General features: G+C 42.7%; 1 protein-coding gene across 1 annotated transcript; it reads right to left on the reverse strand.

The window, feature by feature from the left end:
- Positions 1-278: 278 nt before the first annotated feature.
- LOC127846312 (jerky protein homolog-like) lies at positions 279-1,217 on the reverse strand. The gene has a single exon (XM_052377479.1). The coding sequence runs from the start codon at positions 1,215-1,217 to the stop codon at positions 279-281; it is 939 nt and encodes a 312-aa protein (XP_052233439.1).
- Positions 1,218-10,722: the final 9,505 nt, after the last annotated feature.

The following is a 10,722-nucleotide window of genomic DNA, read 5'->3' on the forward strand; positions in this document are numbered from 1 at the left end:
ATGTAAAAATCGTGCTTTCCGTGGACTTTCTGATAAATGGCAAAAATTAAAGTGAATCTCTGTTAAGTATACTGCGTTAGCACGTAAATAAATCGTTAGGATTATTTAATTTATTATTCTTACACGTACAGAAACAACAGAAACATTAAACATAAACAAAGATCTTTTTATTTATCAAGCATGTATAGCATATAATAAACGATAACACTGTCAAAGTTTATACAATGAAATACAATACACGATACATACAAAACATTAACAGGTAATTCATCTATTCGCTATGAAATGTGAAATATTCCGTCATCTTTCTCTGCTTGCACGAGTCTCTGGCTGCGGCTCGTGCAAGGGCGATGATGTTGCGCAGATGACAGGTCTGAGCCGATGTCAGCAGAGGTCTCCAGCCAGCGGAGACCTTCCTCAAGGCCTCTGACGATGGAAGACATCGCAGGTAGCGGTTCCATTTCTTCTTCGTCGTCGTCGTTGTTCTCGTCGGCCTCTGTACAAGCACCGGTAGCGTTAGCCACGATCTCCTCGTCGGTAAGATGCGCTGTGGTTGCGAGCTCATCGTCTATCTTAAGCCACTGATCAATTTTGTCGTCCGTCACCCCAAACGCATCGCGGGATTTGTTGACATCGACTGCCGAGAAGGAGTTGAAGTCTGCAAGGTGCTTCTCTGCCTGAGAAACGTCTGCAGTGCTGAATCCTTCAAACTCCCCATCGCTGTCGTCGGCTTCATCGCTGCCGATCGCGTCTCCTAAGGCCCTCCGCCAACAGCCATGGATGGTTTGCCTTGATACTTCTTGCCAGGCGCTGTCGAACATGTAGATCGCCTCTTTGATCGTCAGCTTTTTCAGGAAATCCAGGAGGCTGAGGTCACCCCTGGCTGTCACTGATCTGACCAGCTGGCGCCGGTATAGACGTTTCGAGGTCGCAATGATGCCCATGACCATCAGTTGGATTTTCGACGTTTTGTTTTTCGGCAAGAATGAGATAACAATCTTCTTGTCATTGGAACACAACATCTTTGGGTGGGCCCCGCAGTTATCTAGCAGCAGAAGCACCTTTGCCGGGAGCCGCTGTTGATGAAGGTGACAGCGAACGGCAGAGACAATTTGCCGATGGAACCAGTTTTTTAAAAAATGGCTGACGTCATCCATGCGTTTGCACTGTGGTCGTACACCACGGGCAGCATCTACATGTTCAGATGATGGAAGCATCTTGGCTTGGCGAACTTGCCGATTACCAACGGGGGTAGCTTGTGTGTTCCTGTACTGTTTGTACACAGCAGAATGGTGACACGGTTCTTCGCCTGTTTGAACCCCAGTGTCTTCTGGTCATCTGTTCGCTTGGCAAGGGTTCGGTCTGGCAGCATCTTGAAGTAAAGGCCGGTCTCGTCCGCGTTATATATCTATTCTGGCCCATACTGGCCTTCGTCAATGATCTTTTTCAGGAGCGGCGGATATTCGGTTGCGGCCGCTTCGTCCGCGGATCGCTGTTCTCCCCTGATACGGACTTTGTGTACGTCGTGTCGGCTCTTGAAGTTTCGAAGCCAACCGCTGCTGCCCTCGAACCCTCCTGCACCAACGCCGTGTATACGTTCGTGGAAGGCCTTTGCTTGGCCTTGCACGATTGGCCCAGATAGAGTGTTTCCTTCACTCCGCTCCTGGTTGAACCAGTCTATCATGGCTTTTTCAAGTTGAAGATCTTTTGCGGTGCGCTGGCGTTTCCGCTGTGACCCTTTGCAGTCCATGTCTGCCAGACTTGATCGCAGTTTCGACTCATCTTTTAACCAACCACGCAGAGTAGATTCTGTGATGTTTAGGTCTCTCGAGACCGTTGCCTGCGCATCTCCACGCCGTAGCCGGTCAACTAAATTCAATTTCTCCGCAATACTGTATGCCTTCCTATTTCGTGATTCCATGTTGCTGTACTCAATAATATCAGAACGATAATGAATGTCACCAATGAATGTATCTCCTTAACAGCTTTGTAAGCATTTATCAAGGAAGTCGGTGAATAAAGCCTATACTTCTTGTGACAATGCTTAGGGATGGCCTTAAAAAAAAAAAAAAAAAAAATAAATTAGCTTAATTGTCATGGCCTAAGAAACATACAATAAATCATGTGTTGGAATTACTCATGTTTTCATATGTATGTCACCTTACCCTGAGGTGTCCACAAAAGTAGGCAGGCAGGCAGGCTTGATGATCCTTCAGAACACAAGCCTTTCCCTGAGGTGTCCACAAAAGAAGGCAGGCAGGCGTGATGATCATGCAGAACACAAGCCTTTCTCTGAGGTATCCACAGAAGTAGGCAGGCAGACTTGATGATCCTGCAGAACACAAGCCTTTCCCTGAGGTATCCACAGAATTAGGCAGACAGACTTGATTATCATGCAGAACACAAGCCTTTCTCTGAGGTATCCACAGAAGTAGGCAGGCAGACTTGATGATCCTGCAGAACACAAGCCTTTCCCTGAGGTATCCACAGAATTAGGCAGACAGACTTGATTATCATGCAGAACACAAGCCTTTCTCTGAGGTATCTACAGAAGTAGGCAGGCAGGCTTGAATATCTTGCGAACACAACCCTTTCCCTGAGGCAGTGATATTTTTTCATTTTTAACCAATGAGTTTTTTCCAAAAGTGCACATGTGCTGAAACAATGAGCTTTTTCCAAAAGTAATTAGATTTTTTTGTTTTTCAAATTATTCAAAGCAAGGATGTTTTTTCCTTGCATGGAACAAAGTTGGATTTAAGCTAGGTTGCTTGAATAGCAGTAACGTGGTCTGATAAAGCAGCATGCCGTTATAATGTTGTATGCTTAAAATTCTAATTTTGGCAGCGTTGGTGCATGCCGTTTCTCATGCCAGCATCAGTGCATACCCCATAGTACATAAAGTCACCTTCACTTCGTATTTTAACAAACTATAAGTTATTTGCTATTTAGGCAAAAACTTGTTTGAAATAGTAGATGTACTTGCCTCGCTGACCCTCTCGGATGATGCTATATGTTTATTATTTTCGGCAATTCCAAATGCAGCCTTCAAAGTTACTTGATCTTGACAGGGTTTTAATTCTTTTTGGGTGCAATTTTTGGCAGTTCAGAAAGCAAAAGCAGATGCGAACATTTGGATGGTTTGACGTCGTCTTATTCAACCTTATAGTTCATGCACAAAGCAGAGAACCAGTATGAAACGCAGATATGAATGATGTAGTATGACGTCGTACACATATAGCCGGTGTTACAGTAAAAATCATCTTTTGCGTTCCGAAAACATGCTGAAAAATTCGCGCCGTGCTAAGTATTGACAAGTATCTTTCCGATTTTGTCTTTCTTGAGAATCAATGCACTTTTTTAGACGCAGATATTTTTGTCTCATGCGCTTTTGGTAATTTTAATGCGCAAATAACGCAGTAGAAAGGCAGGCTTGGTGATCCTGCAGAACACATGCCTTTGCCAGAGGTATCCACAGTTGTAGGCAGGCAAGCTTGATGATCCTGCAGAACACAAGCCTTTCCCTGAGGTATGCACAGAAGCAGGCAGGCTTGGTGATCCTGCACAACACAAGCCTTTCCCTGAAGTATCAACAGAAGTAGGAAGGCAGGCTTGATGATCCTGTAGAACACAAGTCTTTCCCTGAAGTATCAACAGAAGTAGGAAGGCAGGCTTGGTGATCCTGTAGAACACAAGTCTTTCCCTGAGGTATCCACAGAAGTAGGCAGGCAGGCTGATGATCCTGCAGAACACAAGCCTTTCCCTAAGGTATCCACAGAAGTAGGCAGGCAGGCTTGATGATCCTGTAGAACACAAGTCTTTCCCTGAGGTATCCACAGAAGAAGGCAGTCAGGCTTGGTGGTCATGTAGAACACAAGCCTTTCCCTAAGGTATCCACAGAAGTAGGCAGGCAGACTTGATGATCCTGTAGAACACAAGTCTTTCCCTGAGGTATCCACAGAAGTAGGAAGGCAGGCTTGGTGATCCTGCAGAACACAAGCCTTTCCCTGAGGTATCCACAGTTGTAGGCAGGCATGCTTGGTGATCCTGTAGAACACAAGTCTTTCCCTGAGGTATCAACAGAAGTAGACAGGCAGGCTTGGTGATCCTGCAGAACACATGCCCGTCCCTGAGGTATCCACAGAAGAAGGCAGGCAGGCTTGATGATCCTGTAGAACACAAGTCTTTCCCTGAGGTATCAACAGAAGTAGACAGGCAGGCTTGGTGATCCTGCAGAACACATGCCCGTCCCTGAGGTATCCACAGAAGTAGGCAGGCAGGCTTGATGATCCTGTAGAACACAAGTCTTTCCCTGAGGTATCCACAGAAGAAGGCAGTCAGGCTTGGTGGTCATGTAGAACACAAGTCTTTCCCTAAGGTATCCACAGAAGAAGGCAGGCAGGCTTGATGATCCTGTTGAACACAAGTCTTTCCCTGAGGTATCCACAGAGGCAGGCAGGCTTGTTGATCCTGCAGAACACAAGCCTTTGCCTGAGGTATCAACAGAAGTAGACAGGCAGGCTTGGTGATCCTGCAGAACACAAGCCTTTCCCTGAGGTGTCCACAGAAGTAGGCAGGCAGTCTAGATGATCCTGTAGAACAAAAGCCTTTCCCTGAAGTATCCACAGATGCATGCAGGCTTGGTGATCCTGCAGAACAATAGCATTTCCCTGAGGTACCAACAGAAGTAGGCAGGCAGGCTTGATTATCCTGCAGAACACAAACCTTTCCCTGAGTTATCCACAGAAGTAGTAGGCAGGCAAGTTTGATGATCCTGCAGAACACAATCCTTTCCCGGAGGTATCCACAGAAGTAGGCAGGCAGGCTTGGTGATCCTGTAGAACGCAAGTCTTTCCCTGAGGTATCCACAGAAGAAGGCAAGCAGGCTTGGTGATCCTGTAGAACACAAGTCTTTCCCTAAGGCATCCACAGAAGTAGGCAGGCAGGCTTGGTGATCCTGCAGAACACAAGCCTTTCCCTGAGGTATCCACAGAAGTTGGCAGACAGACTTGATGATCCTGCAGAACACAAGCCTTTCCCTGAGGTATCCACAGAAGTTGGCAGGCAGGCTTGATTATCGTGGCAAGCCTTTCCCTGAAGTATCTGCCGAAGTAGGCAGGCAGGCTTGGTGATCCTGCAGAGAACACAAGCCTTTCTCTGAAGTATCAACAGAAGTAGGAAGGCAGGCTTGGTGATCCTGCACAACACAAGCCTTTCCCTGAGTTATCCACAGAAGTAGGCAGGCAGGCTTGATGATCTTGCAGAACACAAGCCTTTCCCTAAGCAGGGTTTCCAGCCAACCTGGAAATCAGGGAAAACCTGAAAAAAAGACTTTCACTCTTTCCAGTCAGGGAAAAGTCAGGGAATTTCGGAAATGTTCCGGAAATCAGGGAAAAATCAGGGAATTTTGTTTGGTCAGACTTTCCCGACTTGTGTCGAAAAGTCCATACAATTAAACAGCAAAAGGATTCCTTTGCATGGCTATGGTGGCTTTGTAGTATACATGTAGCTTAGTGTACTATTAGTTAATACCTATTTCTTTCTCTCTTGCTCTCTGTTTATAGAGCAGCTGTGATGCACCTATATATATATATGCTATTTATTCAGGGTGTCTAAAACAAGAAATAGGTTAAAAGTATTATCCTGGAATTTTTATTTTCCATCAGGGAAAAATCAGGGAATTTTTTTCATAGAAAAAGCTGGGAACCCTGCTTAGGTATCCACAGAAGTAGGAAGGCAGGCTTGATGATCTTGTAGAACACAAGCCTTTCCCTGAAGTATCCACAGAAGTAGGCAGGCAAGCTTGGCGATTCTGCAGAACACGAGCATTTCCCTGAGGTATCCACAGAAGTAGTCATACAGGCTTGGTGATCCTGCAAAACACAAGCCTTTTCCTGAAGTAGGAAGGCATGCTTGGTGATCCTGCAGAACACAAGTATTTCCCTGAGGTATCCACAGAAGCATGCAGGCTTGGTGATCCTGCAGAAAACAAGCCTTTCCCTGAGGTATCCACAGAAGTAGGAAGGCAGGCTTGGTGATCATGCAGAACACAAGCCTTTCCTCAAGGTATCCATAGAAGTTGGCAGGCAGGCTTGATGATCCTGCAGAATCTATACCTTTCCCTGAGGTATCCACGGAAGTAGGCAGACAGGCTTGATGATCCTGCAGAACACAAGCCTTTCCTTGAGGTATCCATAAAAGTAGGAAGGCAGGCTAGTCGATCCTGTAGAACACAAGTCTTTCCCTGAGGTATTCACAGAAACAGGCAGATTTGGTGATCCTGCACAATACAAGCCTTTCCCTGAAGTATCCACAAAAGTAGCAGAGCAGGCTTGGTGATCCTGCATAACACAAGCCTTTCCCTGAGGTATCCATAGATGTAGACAGGCAGACTTGGTTATCCTGCAGAACACAAGCCTTTCCCTGCGGTATCCACAGAAGTAGGCAGGCAGGCTTGATGATCCTGCATAACACAAGCCTTTCCCTGAGGTATCCACAGAAATAGGCAGGCAAGCTTGATGATCCTGCAGAACTTATGCGTTTCCCTGAGGTATCCACAGAAGTAGACAGGCAGGCTTGGTAACTATAGAACACAAGCCTTTCCCTGAGGTATCCACAGAAGTAAACAGGCAGGCTTGGTGATCCTGCAGAGTGCAAGTCTTTCCCTGAGGTATCCACAGAAGTTGTCAGACAAGCTTGGTGATCCTGCAGAACGCAAGCCTTTCCCTGAGGTATCCACAGAAGTAGGCAGGCAGGCTTGATGATCCTGCAGAACACAAGCTTTTCCCTGAGGTATCCACAGAAGTAGGCAGGCAGACTTGATGATCCTGCAGAACACATGCCTGTCCCTGAGGTATCCACAGAAGTAGGCAGGCAGGCTTGATGATCCTGCAGAACACAAGCCTTTCCCTGAGGTATCCATAGAAGTAGGCAGGCAGACTTGGTGATCCTGCAGAACACATGCCTGTCCCTGAGGTATCTACAGAAGTAGGCAGGCAGGCTTGATGATCCTGCAGAACACATGCCCGTCCCTGAGGTATCCACAGAAGAAGGCAGGCAGGCTTGATGATCCTGTAGAACACAAGTCTTTCCCTGAGGTATCCACAGAAGTAGGCAGGCAGGCTTGATGATCCTGCAGAACACATGCCTGTCCCTGAGGTATCCACAGAAGAAGGCAGGCAGGCTTGATGATCCTGCAGAACACATGCCTGTCCCTGAGGTATCTACAGAAGTAGGCAGGCAGACTTGGTGATCCTGCAGAACACAACCCTTTCCCTGAGGTATCCACAGGAGTTGGCAGGCAGGCTTGGTGATCCTGCAGAACACAAGCCTTTCCCTAAGGTATCCACAGAAGTAGGCAGGCAGACTTGATTATCATGCAAAACACAAGCCTTTCCCTTAGTAATCCACAGAAGTAGGCAGGCTGACTTGATTATCATGCAGAACACAAGCCTTTCCCTGAGGTATCCACAGAAGTAGGCAGGCAGGCTTGATGATCCTGCAGAACACAACCCTTTCCCTGAGGTATCCACAGAAGTAGGTAGGCAGGCTTGGTGGGCAGTCAATGGCTGTAATCTGCACCTTATCTTTCAAGACAAATGGTGCTATGAAATTTAACATTTATTAAACCCATGTTTTAAAGTGTTCAGATACAACTTGAAACCATTAATTTGCAAAGCTAGCTGTATGTTTTGAAGATCTTTCCTGACTTTTGGTGTTGTTTGGTGGCTTTGATGTTTTGGGTGAGCACATCAAAACCACAACAGGTTGTTCTCTTGTATCCCTGCTGAGTTTTTCATGTTCACATAAGAACTGATAAAACTGAACTAATTCCTGCCATTAAATATATCTTCCATTACTTATTGGCACCACAAGTGTTTGGAAGAAATAATGGCTCTTAAAGTGTTTGAAGATGTTTTCATTACTTAAATTTTCAACAAGAATTTGCCTGCTTAGATGTAAGATTGATGTATTTTGCATTGCTGTTATTGTGGTTTCCTGTGGATGAAAAGTAAAAGGCTGCTCCAAGAAGGATTTCCATCAACAGCCAATGATGCTTGCATTCCTACTACAGTGCTTATGTTACTGAATAATAATTATACATGGTATACAGATTTCATCGAGACTTAAAAAATATTTTTGGAAATGTTTTGGGGTTTATGTATAGCTTACAATTTAGATAAAATCTTAACCAAACCTGTTATAAATGTTTGTTGACAGAAATTGAAGGCCAAGTTTCATATTAAGCCAATGTTCACCAGGCTTTCAGAGTTGTTTGCCCTTAATCAATTTTAAATCTATTTTATAAATTAGTGAAATAGGCTGTTTTGGTTCTATAAATAATACAGTTTCTTTTGCATTTTCAACAAACAAACTGGAACTCTATATAACATAAAAAAGGGGCTGTCCTTCATAACTAGCCAATTTGTACCATGCACTTCAGAGTTATTGCTTATACAATAAGTGAAATCCAGTGAAATCCACCATTTCCACTCTCTTACCAGTACATTTGTCATCAAATCTTACCAAACTTTTCAGCAAATATTGGTTGATATAAAATGGACACCAGGTTTGATAATCAGCAAATTTGCACAAGGAACTACCGTATTTTACCATGTAAAGCGCGCCCCCATGTATAACGCGCTGTTACAAGTTAGTTGTTACAGAACTCTTGCCATAACTCTAAACATTTAATAATATCTAATAAATATCTCATATTTTACTTAGTAGTTGTTAAATGAATAATAATAGGTTATGTTCATATTGCAAATGCAATATTATTATGACTCAAATAATTTATTGTATGTTTACTTGGCCATTGCTCAAGTATCAATGTTAGGCTTAAAACAGCCTTTTGCAATATAATGGTAAAATGTGATTTTATTCACCAATAATTTACTGAAGAACTGTTTAAACTGTATTTATTTATTTATTAATGTGGTATTATTTTGCTTATGCTTTAGATACATGTAAGCATAATTCTGAAAAGGCCATCATTTATGTATTTGAAATGTTTTTCTTATAGCCTAATGGCTAAATGAGATTGTTAAGTAAATGTATGTAATGCAATTTTTAGCAGTTTCATATGTACGTGTCAAACGTCATTCCTATCTGTCATCTTGTCTGGAAGCTGACAATGTCTATTTTCATAACCAGCGTTTGATACTATATGTTTTTCTGATGAACCCATATGTGGTGTCATTTTATTCATGAAACATTGTTCTTTCTAACTATCAAGTTAACACCACATTATAAATTGAAATTTATTGTATTTTTGCGTTAGAACCTAAATTTTTGCTGAAATATTCATTTTAGAACGCCTAAGTCATTTTTGAAAACGGTTTCCATCCATTGAAAAACATGGCCACCAAGGGAATTGACATTTTTCCTTTTATGGCTTTAGTTAAACCTTGATAACTTTATAGTTGATATTTTGGCCAAGTTTGAAATGGTTTCAGAAACATCTCAAAAGTTGCTAGTTTATATTTTGGCCAAGTTTGAAATGGTTTCAAAAACATCCCAAAAGCTGCTGAGAGCAGTTCGCGGTTCCCTGTAGTCTCTGGTCAGGGCCCATGGGACTCTGGCCCTCTTGTTACTAATAGAGTTGAGTTGTGTGATTAAAAGTAATGTCAATTCTGTTAATTATGCATTTAATATGTGCATGTAGGCCATACCTCTTGTGGCTCATCAACTTTCGCAATTCTTGTGGGTTTTGCGTGGTGAATTTTGTTAAAAGGCAAAAACATAAATTTGATTATTATTGCAATTTGTTAAACAACTTTTAGGAATCCTCAATTTATGTGTGAATCGCTTACAAAACCAGAATTGCAAATATTCAATTAAACATTTAAACAGATTCATGTTTCTCATTAAATGTTCTAACAGTTTAAAGATTTCTTATGAAAAAAGATCTTAATGGTAGTACTCAGCTTAAATGTGTTCATTAATTACTCCATGAGTATTGTTTACTTTCATGTGGATGCCAATTTGTTTCTTTTCAGTTATAATGATCCTGTAAAACACAAACCTTTTATGAGATACCCAAACAGACTAGGTGGGCAAATGCTGGTTGGTGGTGTAATCTGCCTCACATCTTTCAAGACAAATGGTGCTATGATTTTCCACATGTGTTCAATCCCTGTTTTATAGTGTTAAGATTCCACTTGATAACATTAATTTGCTCCACAACAAAGCAAAAGCTTGCTGTTTTGTGAAGTTTTTTCTTGACCTTTGGTGTTGTTGGGTGTCTTTGATGTGTTTGGTATTGTAGTGTGAGCAGATGAAAATCACAACCAAGCTTTTCTCTTGTATGCCTGCTGAGTTTTTCACATATGCATATGAACTTTAAATACTGAATTGGAGTATTCAAAAATAAAATGTCTGGCATTAAACTATTGTTCCATAACCAATCAGCTCCAGAAGTGTAAGGAAGATACTTTCATGATTTCTTTTTTTATTCTCTCCATATATATATATTTGGGGAGCATATAGTTGCTGGTTTGTCCTTCCGTACTTCTGTACGGAAAAAAAAAGTTACAGTTTCTCATAGCACCTTCAATACTTTACCGATCTCTTTCATATTTGGCATGTAGATACCTTGCATGGACCTCTACCTTTTGATGATGTTTGAGGTCACTCGGGGCAAGGTCACCAAGGCTAATAATAGATTTTTCCGTCACACTTTTGTTACAGTTTCTCATAGCACCTTCAATACTTTACCGATCT

Source organism: Dreissena polymorpha, chromosome 9 (genome assembly GCF_020536995.1).
Source record: "Dreissena polymorpha isolate Duluth1 chromosome 9, UMN_Dpol_1.0, whole genome shotgun sequence".
NCBI lineage: Eukaryota > Metazoa > Mollusca > Bivalvia > Myida > Dreissenidae > Dreissena > Dreissena polymorpha.

Bases quoted from the DNA above. Each gene is read 5' to 3' on its own strand.
- LOC127846312 (XM_052377479.1), bottom strand. From the start codon at position 1,217: ATGCTTCCATCATCTGAACATGTAGATGCTGCCCGTGGTGTACGACCA.